This window comes from Macrobrachium nipponense, chromosome 15 (genome assembly GCF_015104395.2).
Source record: "Macrobrachium nipponense isolate FS-2020 chromosome 15, ASM1510439v2, whole genome shotgun sequence".
NCBI classification, from domain to species: Eukaryota; Metazoa; Arthropoda; class Malacostraca; order Decapoda; family Palaemonidae; genus Macrobrachium; species Macrobrachium nipponense.
This window is the reverse complement of record NC_087208.1, coordinates 19,182,966-19,207,982: the sequence shown is the minus strand read 5'-3', so window position 1 is coordinate 19,207,982 and position 25,017 is coordinate 19,182,966. Positions and strand designations below refer to the sequence as shown.

General features: G+C 44.0%; 1 protein-coding gene across 1 annotated transcript in view; it reads left to right on the top strand.

The window, feature by feature from the left end:
- LOC135227020 (uncharacterized) overlaps window positions 1-25,017 on the top strand; it is a 191,891-nt gene that overhangs the window by 96,029 nt on the left and 70,845 nt on the right. The window contains exon 2 of the mRNA XM_064266787.1: window positions 506-1,151. Coding sequence (XP_064122857.1) covers window positions 506-1,151 — 646 coding nt within the window. The remainder of the gene's footprint in view (window positions 1-505; window positions 1,152-25,017) is intronic.

The following is a 25,017-nucleotide window of genomic DNA, read 5'->3' as shown; positions in this document are numbered from 1 at the left end:
CCCACGAGACAATAAATGTCGACGTAAAATACGTCCATTAGATGTTTAAGGGTTAATGGTGTGGAATAGAATATGTCCATGTATATCACCACCTATGAGTGTGGATTCAGCTATATAATTACTTGATAAGTTACTTATATGAAAAATTTTATTATAGTTTTATATATACTTACCAAGTGATTATGTAATCAGAGCCCTCCCTCCTCCCTCTCATGGACACCATTAGGGCACAAAATGAATTGAGCTCTTCGCTGCGTTGTTCCCCGTTGTACTCAAAGTACTCAAAATTGGGCGGGGTTAACTACTTAAACTTGATAGCGAATTTTGAGTTTTTTGAGCTACCGTGGCTGAAAAACCTAATACGTACTGTAGTAATATAATTATATTTGGTAAGTATATAGCTCATATAAAACTTTATTGTATGATAAAATTGTAATTTTAACAAGTTTTTGCAATTATTCCATATGATTATTGAAAAACAACTTTTCTTTTTTTATACTTTCAGATTGACTATGGGGCCTATCATCAAGTGCCTATATTGCATTTACTGAGGAATGGATTTACCCCACTTTTAGCAAAAATTGCAGTAAGGAAGTTCAAGAATAAACTTTTAGTCAATGATAACTTGTTATCTGAAAATAAAGGTAAATCCCTTTTCGAATTTTACAGGAAAATAAACAATAAAGGTAAAAAGGCTGAAGAGAAGAGAAACAAAAGGCAAGAAAGTCGACAGGAGAATGAACAGTTATCAAGAACTTTGCATTTGGTAAATGTAAATAATTATAAAGATGACCTGGAAGGTTTCACACTTGATGATTTCTTAATGGAAAACAAAGAGGATAAATTGATTCAATGTTTTAGTGGTTTTGATGTGAAATTTCTTCTAGACCTAATAACCAATCAAATTTTGGATTATGAACTATCTGAAGATCTTCTCAGGGAAATTAATTCTGTAAAGCGGATACGAAATGTTTTGTTTCATTATGGTAAGAAAACAGACTATACGGTGGAATTTAAGGAGAAATTTTATGAATTGTGTAAGATACTCAAGGAGATATATGACATTTTGAAGGAGGACTGCAAGGAGCTTGAAAAAATAATAGAAGAAGCCAAGAAAGAGGAGAAGTGCCTAAGTACACACAGGATTATAGGTAAGAAATTGTACTACTCAAAAGCTTCCTGAATTTCAAACAATTTTTGTGTTTATGCTACTCTAAATGTGTACCCCTTAGTGGGGTACTGACATCAGTGCACCTTTTGTAGTTTACTGTAGGCATTACTGAAGGATGTTTGCAGTACTCCTTCACCTCATTGTACATGCTTTTTGATATTTTACTTTCCCTCTAATTCTGTTTCCTTTCTTATTGGTATTTGACCACTCCAACTCCCTCTTTTCATCATCTTGAGTGCTGGTCTTATAAGTGTCCAAGTGCCTGGCTGCACAAGCAAAATTTCATGATTCATTCAAGTTTCCCTGAAAGGAACATTTAAGAATGTAATTAGCCTATACAATATGTCCCCCGTATTTGTGGGGGATAGGGACCACAACCACCTCCAAAACACTTGTAACTGCCTATTTTGATAGTTCAAACACCAAATATACCTTAAACTAGAATGATTATAACTGCCTATTTTGATAGAATACTGTTTCACTGCCTATTTTAATGGTTCAAACACCCAATGTACCTTAAACTATAGTCCCAAAACACTTTAATATAATTTGAAAGTCATCTTACAAACTACGTATATGGCTTACAGATATGGTTGAAAACTAATCAAGTTACCTTCGATATTCACGCACAGCCATTTTTTCCCATACAGATTCATCTATAGTTTTATAATATTTATGTTATGGTTTTGATGTAGAAAAAAAATTTTTAGTAGTTGCTGTTGAATCCTCAAGAATTAGCATTCCATTATCTCCATGGTGACCACGTAAATATCAAAGAATTCTCTTTGAGTAGTCCGGGGGGGTGGTAGGGGGTTTGCCCCCGCCCCGAGTCTTTGACCCTCATTTGAACTGTAATCCAGATCTCAACAGACAGCCATTGAAAAGGTGTCTTCATGGAGGTGTGGTTGTGGCAGCTATCCAGCCCATTGGATATCTTAGACCTATAGTCCCTGCCATGCCTCCTTTGGGAGGAGACATGCTGGTAGTCCAAGGGAGTCCAAGGGGTCTCCAGGTAGTTGCACTTGTAGCCAATTCGAGATGTTGATAGACAACCAGTGGAATATGTCCTCCTGGATGTGCTCTGTCATTCTTTGAGCTCAGAGGCTTCCAAGCCTGAATAGGGCACAATAGTGTTGATCAAGACCATTAAAAGGTCTGTTGCGGACATGTCCCGCACCCCTCAGAGGCTGCATAAGGTTTGGGAATCTGTGCCTTCTTGCAGCTATTTTTTTGGGACAACCTGGAGGAGTTTTCTCCAGAACATTCAGAAGTTTGGCTAGCAAGTTCCTACTGGCGCCAAAACACTCAGTGGATTCTGGGCACCCTCTTGCTACTGAACTCTCAGTGATTGCTGAGCAGCCATTTGCCCCTGAGTGCGTAGCTCCTGAGCAGCCAGTTGCCCCTGAGTGCATAGCTCCCAAGCATCCAGTAGCTCCCCAGCACCCATTGGCGCCCACACTTGAATGCTTACACTTACATGAATTTTACAAACTTTTAGTCAAGTGATTAACACGAGTACCAGAGATTATGGCTCCAACTCCCTCACAAGCAGCTCCTGCTTTTTTGAGTTTGGATATATCACTAGATTCTGCAGCCCAGATCTTTGTGATCAAAGGTTTATTGGGGAGTCTGACCTTTGTCAGGAGCAGAAAAGGCATATGTTTTTGGCGTTCCTTCCCCTAGCACTTTGGCAGATCTATCCTTAATGAAGTTACTATCTAGAGTCTGATTTGTCTTTACTAGAACCAGGAGCAAGAGTCATCGCCTAGGTTTGTCACTTATGTACTTAATTTTTGGGAGAGAGAGAGAGCTGTGGTACTCTCCTTTCTTCTCAGCTCCTACTGATTAGCTCCCAGTGCCCGTTCACAAACTTTTGTTTTTCTGTTTTAAGGATTTTGTGGCTCTTTTAGATCTTTTCAAGAGTCTCCTTTCCACGCATAGTCGTCAGTAGCGGACAGTCCTGCATAGTCCTTGGTCTGTACGAGGTGCCAAGCTGTCAGGATACCTGTATCCACATGACTATCAGAAGCCACAGACTTGACAGCTGGTTGCCAAGGTCCAAGAAGCTGCATAATAATTTCCATAATCACTTGGTTGTCTGCAGAATGGAGATAACTGGAAGGCCTGTCAAGTTTCTGGGTCGTACTCTCCAGATACAGAACCTTCTTACATATGTTGGAGAGCTGTATCTCTCTTGGGGGCTTCAAAGAGCTCACCTGTAAGTTTTCTGTTAGACTTATTGCATAAGCTATTATGGTTGCAGATGTCATTCTTCTAGCATAGTATTCCTGAATAAGTGGATTATTTTTGAAGATGGGGTTGCAGTCTCTACCTCTCTTCTTAGAAATATTCTAAGGCCTTTTTCGGATGACCCTCCCCCTCTGTACTTGAGGAGTTTTATGTCTTTCGTACTCCATTAGCAAATGGGTATCGGACTATGCTTAACTAAGTATCGGCAAAAGGGCCCAGCTTTGATGATCTCATCATGTCTTTGGTGTGTCCAAGCAAGGAAGGGATTGTGTCTTCTCGAATTTGCTTATATGTCCATGTCCCTTGCTTGTTCCCCTGAGTCCCTCTTTGTGATGTCCTTACTCAGAAGACATCCTTCTGAGTAGCCTCTGACTATGACTAGGATGTACTAGTGAGATCCAGCCTCTTCTTTAGTTTTTAGGCACAGTATTTCCCTTTCTTCCATTCTGCATTGTTCTGCTGGAAGCATAATAGCCCTTTGCATTTCACTCTCTTAGGAGTGAAACCAGAACTCCTAGCTCTTCCAGAGTTAGGGCTATACAGCACCTCAATCTTCTAGCTTGTCTGATGCCCAGTTCGCCAGATGACAGCTGCATTCTGGAGTAAGCTTTGTCAGACACTAGTTATAGAGCCACGAGCCTTTAGCTCATTTGGCATTCAGCTCACCTAGTGCCTTATTCCTCTGGTGCTGGTTGCAGCCTGGCACCATTTCTTGCACTGAGCTCTCATGAGCGCTTACCATTCCCGAACTCATAGCTCAACTGACATCCAGCTCACCTAGTGCCCAATTTATTTGGCACCAGTTAGACTGGCGCCATCTCTTGCGTCGAACTCCCACCAGATCTCACGAGTGCTCACCAGTCCCAAGCTCATAGCTCAACTGGCATACAGCGCTGCTGGCACCAGCTACAGCCTGACACCAGATTGTTCTCAGAGCATCCAAATACTCTCCAGCTCTGTGAGAGATTATTGGGAGGTCCCTGTCCATTTGGAGTTTTCAGAGGACCATCCTTTGCATATAGCAGTATGGTAAGATAAGTTTCAGCCCCTGACAAGAACGTGTTTCACTTGTGGATTTTTACCTTGAGACACACTCAGAATTAGGACAGCAGTTTGCCTCCATATAAGTAAAGCTAAGGAAGTCAGACTAACATCTACCCTTTTAGCTTATATTATGCCTTCGAACTATAGTGGGAATGTAATGGTTCTTTGTTTCTCAATAATTTTATGGAAGTTTAAATAATTCATGCCATATCTAGTGAATGGCATGGTTGGTATAAGGGAAGGAAGCATAGGATTTTTTCTTATTATCTCGTCACCTTGTAATAATAAGGTGTCTAGTCTTGCAGAGCCAGGGGATGCAATGCACCTGAAGCACCCACTCTCGGTGGAGGGGTTGTGGATTTATGTCAGTGTAGGCAACAATATTTATGGCTTTTATTAGGTGCTGCACCCAGGATAAGGACGGGCACCTATCATGCTTGACTATCTAGGCATGAACTTTTGGTGTAAAGCTCCCACTTATATAGTAGGTGACACTTGTCTATACCGCAACACCACTACAGGTTAAGATGAACACCAACAAGAGGCAGTATCCCAGTAGCTCTTTTAACTGATAAGGAACGACAAGCATTATATTCAGTGCCAGCAGTATTCTTTTTCAATTTATAACTTAATACTTTGGAGTAGAGTATGTCCATGTCTCCCACCTCCTGTCAATGTGGGAATCAGTTATGTAAGTACTTATTAAGTTACTTAAATGAAAATATTTTTATGATAAAATAAGGTTTTATACATTCAACTTCCCTGCCAGATATATACTTAGCTATAGACTCCGTCGTCCCCGACAGAATTTCAAATTTCGCGGCACACGCTACCGGTAGGTCAGGTGATCTACCGCCCTGCCCTGGGTGGCAGGACTAGGAACCATTCCCGTTTTCTAATCAGAATTCTTCTGTCATCCGGACCGTCAACATTGTTGTTGGTTCCTCTCGATTGGTTTTTCTTTTTTCACCGGCAATTGATCTTCTTGACCGACTTTTGGTGACGTATCTGGATTGTTGGATTGGCATACGCTTTTGTGGACTGTTTTGTGGACTTGATTTTGGATTTTTCTTTAAAATGTCTGACGCTGGAATGGTTGTGAGACGTTGTGTGAATGTAGGCTGTAAGGTGAGGTTGCCGAAAGCTTCGGTAGACCCTCACACTGTATGCAAGGGTTGCAGGGAGTATGAATGTTCTTTCACTAATACTTGCAAGGAATGTGAGAATTTGAGTGAGAATGAGTGGAAGAATCTAACTAATTATTTGAAAAAGTTAGAAAGAGAAAGTGAGGAAGGCTTCTTCTAGAAGTTTAAGTAGTTCGAGATCTAATGAACTAATTCCTAGCTTGGGATCTTCCCCAAGGGTAAGTATTGCTACTTCTCCTTCCATTTCAGCCCCTTCTCCTATTGCAGAACCTGTAGATTCAGCGAAAGAACTTGCGGATCTAAAAGCGGCCTTCGAGTTAATGGAAAACAAAATGGCCTGCCCTGCAAGGTAAGGCTAGTGATTTTTTCAGTGGACAGTGATGTGAGTGTCCCCAGTGTAGTGGAGGGGGCATTTGGTCGGCTCCGCAAACGCTCCTAGGTCTAGACCTCTTCCAAGCTCACATGCCCAGAGGAGAAGGAATGTCAAAACTGAAGGAGGTTGTGGAGAATCCCCACCGATCAGGTGTCCCTTCGGCGGTTTCTGTGACACCCCAGACTGCCAGGGATCGCTATTGTAAAAGCGTCCTGCGTGATTGTTTTTCTTCGTCAGGATCTTCGTCTCCGAGACGTGATTGGAGGGATTCAGATCGCTCGCGACCACTGAAGAGGAGCTGGAAGGCTCCGACTATTGACTCGAGCCCGGAAAACTTCCCTGAGGAGTCTCCTTTGGGAGTTAAGAAGGCAAAAAGAGCCATTCTGTCACCCAGAGTTAGAAGGAGTCAGGAGGTGGAGGCCATGGACTCCTCCCCTCCTCCTTCTCCTCCTCCCGAAGAGGATAAAGAGGAGGTTACTAAGAGGTTTCTGGTTTCTATGCAGGAGCAGATATCGTCTTTAGTAGGAGTGCTTTCAAAGGAGCCTCCTAGAAGGAAAGACACTTCCCTTCCTATCAAAAGGTTCTCCAGACGTGTGGAGGTACCTGCCGCCAGGATCGATGCTCCTACTCGAGGTGAGGCCTCTAGTAAGAACGTGGAGTTTACCTTACGGAGTGAGCCGATCAGGCGTCTGGCACCGGCCAGGAGTGAGGAGTCACCAGGAGCGCGGGAGCCAAGAACCAGGAGCGAAGAGTCTCCAGCAGGCAGGAGCCAAGAGCCAGGAGTGGAGGAGTCACCCAGGCAACGAGGCAGGAGCCAAGGAGGCAAGAGCCAGAGTCAAGGAGTCAGGAGTCAGGAGTCAGGAGTCAGGAGGTCAGGAGCCAGGAGGCAGGGAATTCAGGAGCCCAGGAGGCAGGAGTCAGGAGACAGGAGTCAGGAGTCCGGAGCCAGGAGGCCAAGGAGGTCAGGAGTCAGGAGTCAAGGAGTCCAAGATCAAGAGCCAGTAGGCAGGAGTCGGAGTTCTTCCATAGGCAAGATACGAATAGACTCATTTCTGGAATTTATGACTCTTCTCCAAACAGAAGCTCCTCTCCTTCAGATCGTAGGAGGTCTTGGAAAGACTCTTCCTCCAAACGAGAGCTTTCTCCTTCGTCTGATCGAGGTTTGGACGATTTGTCTGATGACGAGCTTCCTGCAAATGAAGGACTCTCAAACTATAAGATCTTAGCCTCCTTGTTACTACAAGAGTTTGGAGACTCTCTTAGTCCGGCGGCTCCTCCTTCTCCTCGTTCTCTCTTTTCGAGCTCGGCTACTATGAAATCCTCGGCCTTTCTGAAAATGAAACCTGCGATTTCCATGAAGAAGGCCCTCCAATCTTTAGATTCTTGGATGGGCACTAAGAAAGAGTTGGGAAAGACAGTATTCTGCATGCCTCCTTCCAAACTCCATGGAAAGAGAGGTATTTGTACGGGACAGGAGAGACTATGGGTCTTTTCTCTTCCTGCATCGGCAGATAGCCGGACTTTGTGCCAATTTAGGGTGGATGCCTCCAGACGTCACTCTTTAGGATCGGTCAGATCTACGTGGAGCATTTCGGAGTTGAAACCACTTTCTAAAGGACTTTTCGTCACTTTAGAGGTGTTCAATTTTCTGGATTGGTCACTCGGAGTTCTGGCTAATAAATCTAAAGACCTGGAGTTTCTTAAGAACCCAGAGATTCTCCATAGCGTCCTGTCTTGCATGGACAAGGCAGTAGTACAAGACGGTTCGGGAGAAGTTGCTTCCCTATTTGGTGCTGGTCTTCTGAAGAAGAGATCAGTCTATGGATCCCTGTTATCAAAAGCGGTTTTCTCCGAGCCAGAGGACAGCGTTATTGTCGCCCCTCTGTCAGATCATCTGTTTCTTCTCAGTTAGTGAAGGATATATCTCGCTCGCTAACTGAGAAGGCGACACAAGACCTACTTGTACAAACATCCAAGAAGAGTCGTCCTGTAGTGTCTACGAATAAAAAGGACTCTCGTCCTCCTCAGCAGCCCTTTCGTGGAGGTGCAGCGGCTCGTCCCCCTGCCAGAAAGAAGAGCTCTGATAAGAGAGGAAGGTCTTCCTTCAGACCTTTCAAGAAGACAAAATGACTTGATGATCCTTCAAGCACCAGTGGGCGCCAGACTCCTGAAACTTTGCAGGAGTCTGGCAAAAAGGGGGAAGCCGACCCTTGGTCAGTTTCAGATCTAAAGGGAAAGGATACGTAATCCCCTTCGAGGACAGTCCTCCCCTAACATCTACGCCTCGGGAACTGTCAGCGAGGTACAGAGACCCTGTAATGAGAAAGACTCTCCTTCAAATGGTAGAAACAAATGTGGGAAAAGGAGGCCATCAAACTTGCAGGATCCACACTCCCCGGGATTTACAATCGCCTTTTTCTAGTACCAAAGGCATCGGGGGGGTGGAGACCAGTACTGGACGTAAGCGCTCTGAACCGCTTTGTTCAGAAAAAGAAGTTCCGTATGGAAACGTCCGCCTCAGTAATGTCAGCTCTTCGTCCAGGAGATTGGATGGTCTCTCTGGACTTGACAAGATGCATAGTTTCCAACGTTCCCATTCACCATTTGTCAAAGAAATATCTTCGATTTATGATAGGAGACAAGATTTTTCAATTCAGGGCTCTGTGTTTCGGCCTGTCTACAGCTCCACAGGTCTTCACCAACCTGATGGCGAATGTAGCGAGATGGCTTCACCTAGAGGGAATAAACATCTCCCTCTACTTAGACGACTGGCTGATCAGGGCCAAGTCGGAGATTCAGTGCTTGGAGGACTTATTAATAACAAGAAAGATGATAGAATCGCTGGGATTACTCGTGAACCTCGAGAAGTCGCAGCTGATCCCCAGCCAGAAGGCTTGGTCTGGGGATTTGGGGATTCAGATGGATTCTCGGGGTTTTCGGGTATTTCCTTCGCGAGAGAGAATCACTCGAGGTTGTCGAGAATCTCGAACTTCTTAGAGAGAGAGAGCAGTTCAGCGAGGGATTATCTGAGCCTTTTAGGGACTCTGTCCTCGCTAGAAAAGTTCTTCTCTCTGGGGAGGCTTCACCTTCGCCCTCTTCAGTTTTTCCTGAAAGGGGTGTGGAGTTGGAAGATGGGACAACTTTCAGACACCTTCCTGGTTCCACAAGAGATAAAAGATCACTTGAAGTGGTGGATCCTTCCTCTTCAGAAGAACGAAGGCGTGTCGCTTGCCCTGCAGAACCCAGACCAAGTGTTATTTTCCGACGCTTCGGAGTCGGGATGGGGAGCGACGCTAGGAGCAAGGGAGGTGTCAGGCACCTGGACAAAGGAACAGGTGTCCTGGCACATCAATTGCAAGGAACTAGTGGCCATACACCTAGCCTTAAGGTTGCTTCGAGGAGATAGTCAGTAGGCGGGGGGTGATACAGATAAACTCGGACAACACCACGGCTCTGCTTACATACGCAAGCAAGAGGGACGGCATTTCTTTCTCCCTCTATCAGTTAACAAAAGACCTGTTAACCTGGACAGAGGAAAGAGGCATAACTCTCACAACAAAGATTTGTGCAAGGGATAAAGAATGTGAGAGTGGACAGACTAAGCAGGAGGAATCAGGTCCTTCCCACAGAGTGGACTCTACACGCAGAAGTGTGCCGAAGTCTTTGGTCCCTGTGGGGGAGACCTCACATAGACCTGTTTGTTTGCGACGTTCCTCTCCAAAAGAGTAGAGATCTTTTGCTCTCTAGTGGAAGATCCAAGAGCCTTTGCAATAGACGCGTTTCTCCTGGATTGGTCGGGTTTAGACGCCTACGCCTTTCCCCCGTTCAAGATCCTGGGGGAAGTACTCAGGAAATTCGTAGCTTCAAAGAGCACGAAGTTGACCCTAATAGCCCCATTTTGGCCAGCCCAAGAATGGTTCACGGAGGTACTGGAGTGGATAGTGGACTTCCCCAGATCTCTTCCAAGCAGAGCAGATCTACTCAGACAACCCCACTTCGAGAGGTTTCATCACAACCTCCCCGGTCTCGCTCTGACTGCCTTTCGACTATCGAAAGACTTGTCAGAGCGAGGGGTTTTTCTCGCAAGGCTGCAGGCGCTATCGCTCGAGCCCGCAGATCTTCGACGAGAAGAGTATACCAATCGAAGTGGGAAGTCTTTAGGAGGTGGTGTAAGAGTCAGAAGCTGTCCTCCTCCAGTACCTCTATAGTTAACATTGCCGATTTCCTCCTCTTTCTGAGAGAGGAATCGCACCTATCCGTGTCAACAATCAAAGGGATACAGAAGCATGCTGTCTTCAGTATTCAGGAATCGAGGGGCTAGAAATTGCAGATAACAAGGATCTACATGATTTGATTAGGTCCTTTGAAACTTCAAAATCAGCAGCTCCTAGAACGCCTAGTTGGAATCTGGACGTGGTCCTGAAATTCCTTTCCTCAGATAAATTCGAGCCTCTACATCTGGCTTCCTTCCGCGACGTCACTAGGAAATGCTTATTCCTGTTGTCTCTCGCTACAGCCCAAGAGGACGAGCGAATTGCACGCTCTGGACTCCACAGTGGGATTCAAAGGAGATGCTGCTATCTGCTCGTTCCAGACATTGTTTTCGGCGCAAAAACGAGAACCCATCAAAACCTTGGCCCAGAAGCTTTGAGGTAAAAGGTTCTCTCTAACCTCGTAGGCAGAGAGACAGAGAGGTCTCTCTGTCCAGTGAGAGCTCTTAAATTTTATTTAGAGAGAAAGAAACAGATGGGAGGTTGTCAACAAGGTCTTTGGTGTGCTGTGAAGAACCCCAAAAGACTCATGTCCAAAAACGCCTTGGCCTTCTTTGTGAGAAGCGTAATTACTGACGCACACAAGAACTGCTCGGAGGAATCCTTCGGTCTTCTAAAGGTTAAGACCCATGAGGTGAGGGCAGTAGCAACGTCCCTGGCGTTCCAAAAGAATATGTCTCTAAGAAATATCATTGAGACTACTTATTGGAGGTGCAATTCAGTGTTTGCGTCTCATTACCTGAAGGATGTGAAAGTGACTTATGAGAAGTGCTTCTCTCTAGGTCCATTTGTATCAGCAGATACAGTTCTGGGTCTTGGAGCAAAGACTGATCCTTAAAATATTTTATTTTTAACGTACATAAACCCTCTTGTCAGATATGTGCTTGGTTTTCTATTAGCAAGCTCACTGATGTCGCACGGGCGCATAGTGTCATTGCTGGTAGGGGATCAAGAGTATGTATGGCTAGTAGGGGGGTACAAAATTTTTTTTTTTTTTTTTTTTGTATATTTTGTTTTAAATGAGCATGTAATTATGTTTCGAGTTTTTGGTTGTTTGTAAGGAGTTCGGGGATAACTCCTTACAATCTTAGAACTAACATGGATGTTAGGATCAGGTGATCGGGATCGGTGTTGTGCTCCTTGAACAAGGTGTATTGTCATGTTAGTGGAATAGCACCCAATGACAAAGGCCTTTAGGCTCTTCCGAGTAAGTGGATAAGACCCCATTGGCAGACCCACAAGAACTCTTAGCCATAGATCAATATCTCGCTGAGGCTCTTGAGGCTAAGCAGACTCCTAGGCAGTAGCCGTGAAGTCTTCAGCCTAATAAGGTAGGAACCAAGGTTTATTAATACCTACAACATATGTTGTTTAACTGTCTATATCAGTAGTTAGCTGTCTCTTACCCACCACTAATGGGTGCTAAATCAGGCTAATTAAGTAATATCTGGCAGGGAAGTTGAATGTATAAAATGATATTGTCATGATACATAAAGTTTTTATACATACTTACCTTGACAGATATATACGATTAATGGCCCACCCAGCCTCCCCGCAGGAGACAGGTGGAAGAGAAGAATTCTGATTAGAAAACGGGAATGGTTCCTAGTCCTGCCACCCAGGGCAGGGCGGTAGATCACCTGACCTACCGGTAGCGTGTGCCGCGAAATTTGAAATTCTGTCGGGGACGACGGAGTCTATAGCTAAGTATATATCTGTCAGGTAAGTATGTATAAAACTTTATTGTATCATGACAATATCATTTTTATATACAGTAGTGCCTCAGGTTATGAAATTAATCCGTTCCGAAGCGGCCTTCGTAACCTGCTTTTTTCGTATCTAGAACTACGTTTTACATGTATAAATTGCCCAATTCGTTCGAAGCTCTACAAAAACGCCACAGTAAATTTTATTATAAAGCTAAATTGACCAATAAACAATGAAATACAACAATTTGGACCATTCAATACCTAACCTAACCATGAATGTACCTGTAAATAAAGTGTAGTATTAGTGTACAGGGTACAAGAAATACTGTATGTACATGTACGTATGTATGTAGTAAAATGTGGAACCTTACCTTTCGAGTGAGGCGATGTCCGAAAGTGGCGACAGAGGAGGAAGACAAATGGCAGAAAACATGAACACTTAAGTTTACGAAACACATTAAAAAATGGCAGAAAACATTAACACTAAACTTCACGAAACACATTAACAAATGGCAGAAAACATTAACACTTCTTGATTAGCTTCATCTTCATCTCCATAGAAAGCATCCTCTTCTTTCCGTGAACTTCAGTAACATTCTTGGGACCAATGGCTAACAACGTAAGTAATTAAGTTCACACACAACACGATAAAGTAACTTACAGTACAACGAAAATGAAATCACTAACACAAATTTACGTTAGCAAATGAAATCTGTGTGAATGAACGAATTCCGGGTGTTTACGATAATGCTGCCACAAAAAATGGTCAAGGAACACTTTTACACAGAGGCATGATGGGACAGATGCTGATCAATAGGAGAGCAGGATCTTATGGCAGTGACTAGCATCAGGAACCAATGGGAGAGCGGGAGGATGGTGGCGAGTCTACTGAGTTGGCGGCAAGCGAGTTTTTAAATTGTTCTCGGCAGCCAGGGCAAATCTCGGACTGTACCCTTTCGCAACCTGAATTATTTTCGTACACGGAAGCAAAATAATCTTCGTCTTTGCCTTTGTAACCTGGATTTTTATACATTCAACTTACCCGTCAGATATATACATAGCTATTACTCCGTCGTCCCCGACAGAAATTCGAATTTACCCCCCCACCCCGCTGCTGGGGTGGAATAGGAACCAATACCCGTTTTCTAATTCATTTTTTTCTGTCGCTTGGAATGTAAACAACGTTTGCAGTTCTTCCTGATGGATTTTCGTGTTTCATCACCATCGATCGTCTGGGCTAACTTTTACAGGGAAGTAATGGATCTTTGGTTCGGCATATGCTTTTGTTAACTTTTTGATAATATTAACTTCGAAAATTTCGAAGATTAGTGACGTGTAACTACCGAAGTTTTCGGTAGACACTCATGCACTTTCACGAAATATACTTTCATGAAAGGGAATTACTTATATTTATTTATTAATACAAATAAGTGTTAGATTTGATTGAGAAATGTATATCTTTCTTCCTAGTTGGGGAAGTCAGAAAAGTAACTATCCTTTAGAAGCTTTATTAGCTCTTGTGTTAACGAGCAATTATAGTAGTAACAGTACTAGTAGTTCTTGCATCCTCATCACCTTCTTACTCCGCAGAATCTACAATATCATATTTGCAAATTGTAGACTTTGGATATAGTTCAAATGCGAACTCGTAGAACGTAAGAAGTGAATATAGTGTTCCCCCATTACAATGGAGGGTGCGTCTGATCGGCTCTGTCTCGCTCTCAGGTCTAGACCTCTTCCAAGCTCACAAGCCCAGAGGAGAAGGAATGTCAAAAAAACCGTCAAGGAGGTTTGGGTTTCAGAGAATCCCACCCCACCGGTCAGGCGTACCCCCTCGGCAGGTTCGGTAGAGCGTCCCCAGACTGCCAAGGGATAGCCATGGAAAGGCATCTAAAAACACAGTGTTTCTCCCTTTTTATGCCTACTGTTCCATGATGGATAGGAGAACTTCGAATGAATGAATTTGACAAAGATCCTCGTATAATGCCTTCTGGTAGAATTATTCCAAAATGAGAATGACTTTAATCGATCCACCTTTCGAATCAGGCGACGATTTAGTGCCATTCTAATTTAGAGAATATTCGATAACATTTGTGATAAGTCATTGTTCGAACATTTTTTCGCAACTAGACGAGAACGCTATCCCATGGGGGTATGAAATTGTTATTTCAACATAAGATTCCCCATCGGTACATTTTTAGATATAGATCTATTCTGATTAGAACGATTTAGAACTAGGCAATGCAAATCGCCTTAGGCTACGGTATGGCAAGGCATACTCACATACCGAAATTTATGCTATAATGGTCAAGTGAAATCCTTACAAAATTTCCTAATTTAATACAGTTTACCTTAATGTAACAGTATTATAGAGTATTCTATTACGCTAGAGTATGAGTTATATGATGCTTTCGTGTCTTCGAGAAGTGATCGGGAGAAGCATATCTTTATTGGTGAATTGAGAGTAGGATAGAAACATTTTTATCGTGTTAGAAGAGGTTTCCATGAATTACCAGTACCCTTCTAGGACTTTCCTAGGAAGAAATTGTTTAAAAGGATTGTTTAGACGACACCTATTTAGTTTCTAGACTTGTCGAAGTCTCGTTCGCTTAATTATGCTTATATAAAACTTCCTGAAGCTCGATAAAATTTTATAAGATTCCTTTATTAAATGGAGTAAACTGGCAACTCTGGAAAGGGAAGGCCAGTCGGCTTTCGAAGACTGCTTTTCGCTTGAATGAGAGAGACCAGCGGCAGTACCATGTTGTTCTCAGTCGTGACCGGTCGATTACAGCTCTCTCTCCGCTGCGGAATGGGATAACTAACCGTATCTCTTCCCTACAATCGTGGTCTTAGCCTCGGATTGAGGGAATACTGAAGCTGTCATAAATAAATATTGTCTGCCTTTTGTTAGGAAGCTTTCAATAAGAAAGATATTACAACCTTTCAATGCTGTTTACCGTAGATAACATGATTAAAGGATTTAATGCAAGCAAAGAACATTATAAATATTTTAATGCACTCATACTTACGAAAGCATGTCTTATTAGAGTACATACTTAGTGAGAAGAGAGATGTATAGAGATTCACTTCAAGACTACGCTATGGTTAAGTCTTTCGAGAAACGACACAACTGTATTTTAGAATCGGATGTTGCACAGAAGTTTTGTATGAGTCGAATGGGAAACATTCTTTTAGTGGGAAATGGTTTCCCTGAATGGATTATACTACGTATATAATGTTTTTTCATAATAAGAACGGAATTAACATATGAAAGGATGTCGGGTACCATAAAAGACACAGATGTTCTGGCACATAACAGAAAGATAATTAGTAGGAGGCGCCAGCCAAAATATTTCTCGTTAGGAAAAAGGTAAAAAAGGGGGGGGGGGGGATACGGAAGAATTACCGAGGAAAGAATAATTCCCCTTCGATATACTCGAATTAGGAGGAAAATTGAGAAGAAAAATCCAACTATGGAAGTACTGTAAAATTATAGGATTCTTACAGCACCTCTTCTTATTTTGATATCGAGATTTCCTGACCACGGTTGAAGCAATGGGCCAGAAGCGTGACGCCTCCCAGGAGCGAGGCGCCAAGCAAGCGCGAGACCGACTGCGAGACGCCAGCCAAAAGCGTGTACGGCCTCCCAGGGCAGGAGCAGCGAGGCGCCAGGCAGCAGCGAGGACGTGCTAGTCGCAGGCCAAAAGCGTGACGCCTCCCAGTTGAGCGAGGCCGCCAGGCCAAGCAACGAGGACGCTGTGAGGCTCGAGACCGTAGCCCAGAAGCGTGAACGCCTCCCAAGAGGAGGCACCAGGCAATGCTGCTGAGGAAACGCCTGCGAGGCGCGAGACGCCCTGCCAAAGAAGCGTGACTGCCTCCCAGGATCGAGGCACCAGGCAAGCACTTCGAGGACGCTGCGATGGCGGGAGGACGTAGCCAGAAGCGTGAACGCCTCCCCAGGACGAGGCGAGGGCCAAACCGAGGCGTAAGACAATCCAGGATCTTCCAATTTCTCAGTATTTGGAGATAGACTTTCCAATAGTTTCCTCTTTGAGAACCTGACACAACGATCAGTTTTTTTCCTGACAGGGTGACAACAAGTTATCGCGCGAGGCGGCTTTGTGGCCCTTGTCAGGATTAACTGAGAAATTGGCGGAAGTCCTCTAAACAAGCAACAGACTCTCATTGTCAGGTGGTGATATAAGTGGTTCCCTAGTGGTCGCGTGAGCGGACTTCTTTCCTGGCAAGAAAAAGTTTTTTTGGGTTTTGGGAGAAACTTTCTTTGCCAAGATCAACCCTCTACTGACCAAATTAATTTCTAGATATCGCACCGAGGCCGAAACGTTAGTTAGTAGGTGTCAGGATTAAGTGGGTTCTTCCTGCTTTATAGACCTTTACATGGTTGAAGAAGAAATGATATCTTTAGGAAGTCTCTCGCTTTGTTCCGTCAAACCTTTATGATACAAGTGGATAGAAAAATATATTCGGACTCATAAGTTTAATCTGGGTGCAGGTTTTAGAAAAGGACCTTGGCAAACCCCTTTTTTATTGCACGTTTTCGGCTAGTCCCTTGGAACCATGGCAGCTCCCTTTCCTTTCCTCCCTTTCTTTCATTGTTACTCAAACCCTTAAACGCCGGAGCGTGTAAATAAAAAAAGTGGGGACTCCCGTACCGGTTTAGTGGTTTTGGGGGGTTTGAAAGTGCGCGCCGTAACGCGGAAAAAAATATTTTTTTTGTTTTTCAAAAATCACGATCAACAGCGCCGCTTAGTTTTTCAAGATTCGAGTTCATTTTTTGGCTCCTTTTTTTTTTCTCATTGCTTGCAAGTTTAGTAAATGCAAACCATCAGAAATGAAAAAAAATTATCATTATCATAATATAAATAATGTCGATATATGATAGCGCAAAAAAACGAAATTTCATAGATAAATTGTATCAAAAATCGCGCTGTGCGCCCAAACGGTTTAGAGGTAACAAGTTACTTTTTTTTTTGTTTTTTTCGTTTGTAATGTGCACCAAATTTGCGGATCATTTTGCTAATCTAACAATAAAACAAACATTGTAAAACTATAAAAGCAACACAGAGAAAATATTATCACCAAAAAATGATGCATGAATTCGTAGCGCACGGAATTTGTAAAAAAATTTTTTGTTTTTTTAAAAAAAGAAAAAATTCAGCCACCCTAAATCGAAATATTGTTGATAGAAGACTTTGCAATTTGTTTCCAAAATGAAGGAAAATGATTGAAATATTACGATACTGTCGAGGGTTTTAGCTTACAAATGCAGTTTTTTTGTTTTTTTACCATTTCGAACGGTTGTTAAAGTTGGACCGCGAATGTCGAATTTTTGTTTAAAAGTTTTTTTTTTTTTTTATATGCAAATATAAAAAAAATGAGAAATGCTACAACCGTTCCAATAATTTTTGTTATATTGTGCCATGTTTTTTGCCGCAACCTTTTCATTAATAAAATTTAAAAAAACTTTAAAAAAAGCGTAATAATGAAAAGGCTCCAAATATTAGGAGCTAATGGTGACCTACGCGTTTCCAAGATTTTTTTCACGGCCGAGGAATCGGCCAGGCGCGGACGGAATAAAAATATTTTTTTCAAAATATTCCACCATAAATCGAGATTATTGTTCTAGAGACTTGCAATATGTTTTAAAAAATGAAGATAAATGATCTTTTGGAATATTACTATTCTAGACTGGTAAGATTTTTGAATTTTTTATGTTATAAATGCGGTTTTTTTGACCTTTTTCGGTTGGAGTCAAATGTTTGACTCGCTCGTAGTTTTTTTCTTATACTTATCGTACTTTATATGCAAATTATTTCCAAAAATGATAAATGCTACAACCTTCCAATAATTTTTGTTATATTGTGCATGTTTTTGTTTTTGTGCAATTTTCATATATAAAACTTTAAAAAAATCGTAATCTTGAAAAGGCACAAATATTAGGAGAAATGGTGACCTACGCGTTTCCGAGATTTTCCGGCCGAGGAATCGGCGCTGCGGGACGGAATAAAAATATTTTTTTGTTTTTCAAATATTCACCGCATAAATCGAGAATTATTGTTACTATGAGACTTGCCAATATGTTTGTAAAAATGAAGAATAAATGATTGAATCAGTTTACTAGAACTGTAAAGAGTTTTTATGTTATAAATGTCGGTTTTTGTACAAGTAACTTACCTGGTCGCAGATCTATACTTAGGTCCTATAAGACTCGGTCGTTCCGACAGAATTTTCCAAAACTCGCGGCACACGCGAAACGGTCGGGTCCAGGATTGGTCCACCATTCCCACGCCGCTGGGTGGCTGGGGTCCTGGCAACTATTATTCCCGTGTTTTTGCTAAGCCATTTTCTTTGTGCTCTGGTTACGGATGGAACGGACAACAACCTATTTTTGTTCGTTCCTCCATCTTTGGATTTCAAACTCGTTTGCCGAGAATTTGGGATTGGTTTTTTGGTGACGTATTCTGTTTTTTCTTCTGGCGTTGGCATAACCGGCTTAATTGGGACTGTTTTTCGACTTTTTGGTTTTGACTACTCTTTCGAACGATGTCTGACGCTAATGGCTTTCACCTATTGTTTTAGAGTTTGCAGTAGGGCAAGGACTCGTAAGGTTAGGCTGGCCTAAATCCGGCATTAGATCCGCATAGTTTTTATTTGCGCCTAAAAATGCAGGAGAATGAAGTGTTCTTTTTATTAACACCTGTGTGGAATGCGCTAAACCTTACGGAGCTTGAATGGAAAGGAATTATCATCATATGTTAGGAAAGAAGCTTGAGAGAGATAGAGGTTGAGGAAAGGCTTCAGCTAGGTCCATCTAGTAGATCTTGCTCCTTAGAACAAGAAATTAACTTCTCCTTCTAACATTTTGTTCCCTTAGCCTACAGCTGCTTACTTCCCTGTTCTGAACATCCAAATAAGATTCGTTCATCCAGAGAGGGAAAAAATTGTAAAACAGCTTCAATTAAAGAAACTTCAAGCACTCAGGCTACCGGACTCTAAACCAAGGTAAGAGTGGTGATAGTGAACTTGTGCAGTGTCCCCAGTGCAGTTGGAAAGGGGGCGTCCTGGCCCGGTTCCTCACTTGCTCCTAGGCCTATACCTCTTCCAAAAACTCCCAGGGGACCAGGGGAGGCGGAATGTCGAAACACGCCGCAGGGAGGAATGCAGAACATCCCCCAACGGTCCAGGCGTCCCTTCGGCAGATCCTGTTGTTAAAGTTCCCAGGCTGCCCTCGGATTGCCAGCCGTAAAAGGCGTCCTAAAACAGGAAGGGAGTGTTTTTTTCGGCCCTCAGACTCTTCCTCCCTCCTAAACGAGGATGGGAGTTCGGCCATCCCCGCCTTTCCCGTTCCGCCCTTTGAAGGAGAGCCATGGAAGGCGCCTTAAGGAGGACCGCCTGCTGACTTCCCCCAGCCCAGCGGTTTTCCCGAGGATTGGCCCTTCGGGTGACCCTAAGAGGACTAGACAAGAATGGAGCCTGCTCTTCAGGATTACCGACCAATGAAGTTTTTATTTTGGTTAATGCTGCAAAAAAAAAGCAGTTTCGCGTTCGCTCGTAAGGCCTTTCTCTTTTGCTAAGGGACTCTACAAGGGCACGGAAGGACGGATGTCTCGCTTCCCTGTGAAAGAGTTCCGCTAAGCGTCCCTTCTTCGTATAGGAGAGAAACATCTTCACGATCTCCAGGGCGTTTATCGCCTTCGTCAAGGGGACTTGTCGGATAGGAGTTGTTCTCCTGAGAGAAGAGCCCTTTCGCCCTATAGGCTTGGCTTCCCCGAAGCGCCCTCTTAGACAACAGCGCATCGAGCAGAAGTCCTCGAGCGGTTTAGCTACAAGGAAACCGGAAAAACCGGAGTTTAGGTATCAGGATCCCTTGGGGTGTCGTTCAGGACCCAGGAGCCAGGGAACAGGCGCCAAAGAGGCAGGCAAGGACTCCAAAGAAAGGACCGTCAAGAGCCATCTTAGAAAACTCTGGATTCCATGGACGTTCCACGGATTCTGCTATAAGGCAGGAAATCAGGACGCTTATGAGCCAGGACGCCATTGAGTCAGGTCCGCCAGGGTAGTCAGGGCGCCCAGGAGTCAGGGCGCCAGGAAGGTCAGGGCGCCACGAGTCAGGGTGCGTCAGGAACGTCAGGGCTCCAGGAGTTGAGGGCGCCCAGAAAACAGGACGCCAGGAGTACGTTAGGCGTCAAAGTGGTTAGGGCGCCTAAAGAGCCTGTTTAAGCGTCAGGAATCAGGACACCCCGCGGGGGGATCTGTTTCAAGCGCCCATGAATCAGGAGACCCGCCAGGGAGCCCTAGCAAGCGCCAAGACCCGGACGAAACCCTAGACCAACAAGAGGTTCCTAGTAGGCACAAGAGTGTTTGCCGAACAGACAGGAGACCTCACTCGTTCCGTATATGGAGTGCTAATGTTCCTTCCCACTCCCCTTCTCCTCCGGGAAAGGTAGATTCCTTCTCCCGGGTGGAAAGAAGGCCAGGATCACTCCAAAAACGAATCTCCTTCTGTAAGATCAGTTGGACCAGGTATCGGAAGACGAAGAGCCTGTAAGATGTAGCAGTTTTCGGACTACAAAGAGGACTTTCTGTTCTTTTCTTTTGGCTGCTAAAGGAGTTTCGGAGCTCCCTTCATCCTGCGGACCCTCCTTCACCAGGATCGTTGATTGTCCAGCACTAAAGCTCTCAAAATCGGGTTCCTTCCTTCGTTAAGATGCGCCCCGCTCTTTGGTATGAAAAAGGCAATTGAAAAACTTTTTCAGAGTGGTTGACTTTCCATAAGGGAAGCGGGCAAAGACAGTTTTTTCCTGAACCCTCCTTCCAAGTTTAACAGGCAAAAACCAGGAATGGGGTGTACGGCGGGGACCCCAAAGAGCCGATGGGGTTATAGGCCCTGCCTTCTTCCTTCCGGTGGATGCGGATTTTTGGCTTCCTTAGGGGTGGACTCTGCTAAGGACGGAAGTCGTTGCTGTTCTGCTAAGGTGCGACTTGGGCATGTGTGAGCTGGACCACCTTCTAAAGGGCCTCTTTTAAAACCCATTGAAGAAGTCTTCAACTTTATGGGACGTGGGCGGCCGGTTCGGAGCAGTTAGGCGAAAGAGAGCTCAGGACACGGGAACTTTGGTTTCCATGGAGGAACTTTCGAGCGTCCTGGGCTTGCCTGGGAACAGAAGCGGTCATGGGACGGTTCTGTGGAAGATTGCCTCTCTTTTTCTTTGGGAACGGGAGTTTTTGAAGAAGAGATCTTGTCTTTAGCTCTTTCTTAGCAAGAGCAGTATTCACCCTTAGGCAAAGGGACAATCCTCTTCTTTTTTGGGCCTCCTTTATCCCCACCGCAACCTTTTCCACAAGAGACGGTTTTTAGAGAGGTTTCGAAATCACTTTCTTACGGAGGAAGGCAACTCAAGATCTACTCACAGGTCACTCAGGCCAAGAAGTTTAAGGCCGGCTTAGTGCCGAATAGAGTAAAAAGAAGAGAGACCCTTTTTTCTTTTGTTCAGCCCTTTCCTTTCAGGGGCCCTCCTCTTCTAGAGCCCCTCTTTAGAGGTCGAAAGACCAGAAGCGAAAGAGTAAGGACCATCCTAGAAAGGTCCCTTCGGGAAGTCTAGATGGAACAGCAAGTCCTCCAGACGAAAGTAGGGGCGCCAGGCTACTCCAACTTTGACCAACGTCTGGGCGCAGAAGGGTAGGCGGAACTCCTGGTCCCTCTCTATCCTGGAAAAAAAGGTGATACTTGATCCCCTTCATGGGAAAATCCTCCCTTTGACGACAATGCCAAGGGAGTTCTAAACCGCCAGATACATCGGATCCGGGTCCGCAAAGCTTGCTATGTTTGCAAGCCAGGGTGGAACAGATTGATTTTTCCAAAGGAAAGCGGTAGAACTGGTTCGAAGTCTCTCCATCCTCCCCAGGATTATCTAACAATCGGCTATTCCTGGTTTTACCCGAAATCATCGGGGGGATGGAGACCAGTTTCTAGAAACGTCATTGGCCTGAATTTCCCTGAATTTCTTGTCTTGAAGAAGGAAATTTCAATGGAGGGACGTTCTTCCTTTCCTCTGTTTCTAATCTGCTCTTCGTCCAAGGGGGACTGGGATGGTGTCCCTGGACCTTCAAGGAAATGCGTATTTCCATGTGCCAATTCATCCTGGCAGCAAGGAAATATCTGAGGTTCATGTTATCCAAGGGAAAGTGTTGTCCAGTTCCGGCGGATGTGCTTCGGACTTTCGACTGCCCCCTCAAGTTCTTTTTTTTAACGGGACATCATGAAGAAATGTAGCTTTTATTGGCTACATCTGGAAGGGAATCAAGGATTCTCGTTATATCCTCTGGCCACGGATTGGCCTAATAATAGCCCGAATCCGGTGAAGAAAAAACAAAATGTCTGGAGGACCCTTTTGTAAGGTTGAACTTCTAAAGTTGACAAAGTCCCCTTAGGACTTTTAGTAAATCACACGAGAAAATCCATGCTGACTCCCCAAAAGCAAAGTATTGTCTATCTGGGGATTTCAAGGATGGATTTTTTTTTCTTCCGGTGAATTTTCTAGCGTATCCCTTCTCAGGAAAGGGAGCGAGAAGAAAGCTGCCTAGAAAAGGGTGTCAGTTCTTTGTCTTTAAGGAAAGAACATTGTTCCGCGAGGGCGAATGGATGGAGCTTGCTTGGGGGACCCTTCTCCTCGATGGGAACAGTTCGTTTCCGTTAGGTGAAGAACTTCACCTAACGACCCCTTCCTCAATTTTATCTGAAGGAGAAAGTCGGGATTGGAAGTGTCCAACAATCTGGGAGAGGACTTTTCCAATTCTCGAAACGGATCAAGGCGAATATCCGTTGGTGGTTAGATCCACAGAAACTAATCCAAAGGAATTCTCCCCTTCGCTTACTAGAAACCCGCGCCTCCTAGCGTTGTTTGCAGACAGCCTCAGATTCAGGGTGGGGACAGGCGACCCTAGGTTCGCCAAGAAAGTGTGGTCAGGCATTGGGAAGGAGAAAACAAGTGTCCTGGCAACATCAACAAGAAAAGGAGCTAAACATCCATTCATCCCTAGCTTTGGGTTCATTTTTCGAGGAACAGGTCTCAGGTTGCTGGGGGATCATGATTCACTCGGACAAAGACAACCAAGCAGCCTCGCTTATATAAAGAAGAAAAGGGGGGTGGACGCATTCCTTTTCCCTGTACGAATCCAGCAAATATTCTGCCTGATTTGGGCAACAGGAAAGGTGAAGATCCTCCTTCCATCACAATGGTTTGTCACAGGGAGAGAAAAATAAATGGTACCGGGGCAGATCTTTGTTAAGCAGGAAAAGTGCAAGTCCTTACCCACGGAATGGGACTCTCAATCCTCAGATTTGCCAAAAAAACAACTGTGGGCCATTCTTGGGTGGGGAAGGCCCAAATATAACCCTGACCTGTTCGCGAACCCAACAAGAACCGACAGATTATAAAACCTATTGCTCCCCGATCTCGGGATTCCATCCAAGCAGTAGCAGTAGACAAGCTTTCTGCTAGAATTGGACGGGGCTTGGACGCGTTACTCCTTCCCTCCTTTCAAAGATAGTTAGGACGAAGAAGTGTTGAGGAAGTTCGCTTGCTCGGAAGGAAGGAACAAGAATGACCCTCATCGCTCCCTTTTGGCCGGCTCTCGATTGGTTCACATAGGTTGCTGGAGTTGGGTTTAGTTGGATTTTGCCAAAAAAAGATCGGCTTCCTACTAACGGAAACGATCTTCTCAAACAAACCCCCACTTCGACAGGTTTCACCAAAAACCTCCCCCACCGCTCTAAGTCTGACCGCCTTCAGGACTGTCGAAGGACTTGTCAGAGCAAGTGGGCTTTTCACGAGAAGTGGGCAAGGCTTATTTGCAAGAGCCAGAAGAGTCCTCCACTTCTAAAAGTATATCAGTCGAAGGTGGGAGTTTTGTTTAGAAGAGATGGTGTAAGGGAAAAGAAAATTATCCTCCTCCAGTTACCTCTGTAACTGCAAATCGCAGGATTTTCTCCTATATTTTGAGAAAAGACTGTTAAACCTGGCAGTTTCCAACAGTGAAGGGTTACAGAAGTATGCTGGCCTCAGTTTTTCGACATAGAGGAATAGATCTGAAAAACAAATAATAAAGATCGTTCATGACCTTATAAGGTCTTTTGAAGACCACGAAAGAACATGTAATCAAGAAGACCTAGCTGGAACTTGGTGTGATGTGGGTTCCTCAAGGTTCCTAATGGTCGGAAAAATTCGTACCGTTCTTCACGCAGCTTCGTTTAGGGACTTAACAAGTAAAAACAGTCCTTTATTCCTTTTTTGTTGCGTTAGCAAACAGCAAGAGAGTGACGAGCGAGTTTGCAAGCGTTTGGAAGGTAAAGGGGGGTTTGGTTTAAGAAAGATTCATCAGCGATTTGCTCCTTTCAAACCATTTTTTCTAGCGAAAATATGAAAAATCCCTCAAAGCCTTGGCCAACAAGAAGCTTTGAGATAAAAAGGAATATCGTGCATTAAAACAGGGACACGAGAACTAGAAAGGACTTTCTGTGTTCAAGTCAGGGGGCACTCAACGTTCTACCTGGAGCAAGAAGAAGTTGCTGAAAGGTACAGAAGAAAGTTTCTTTGGTGCTCTGTAAGAGAATCCGTAAAAAAGAGCGATTTCTAAGAACGCCCTTTACATTCTTCATAAAAGATGTAATTAAGGTAAGGGAAGCTCACCTTAAAGATGCGAATAAGAAGAGCATTTCAAGGTTTCTCAGAGTGAGAGCTCATGAAGTGAGAAGCCCATAGCTACGTCGATGGGCTTTTTGTCCCACAAAAACATGGTCGCATTCAGGCTCTTTGATAGAGTCGACATTTTTGGAGATGTAATTCGGTGTTCCCGCTCGAATTTACCTAAGAGATGTTGTTAGAAAATTTTCGTTACGAAAAGTGCTTTGCTCCTGGGAGCGTAATTTTTGTTTCGGCGAAATTCAGTGCTGGGAAGAAGGGGCCTGAGGCTACATCCGTTCCTATTTAGTTGTTTAAGGCTTAAATTACTGTTTATTGGTGGTTGTTTT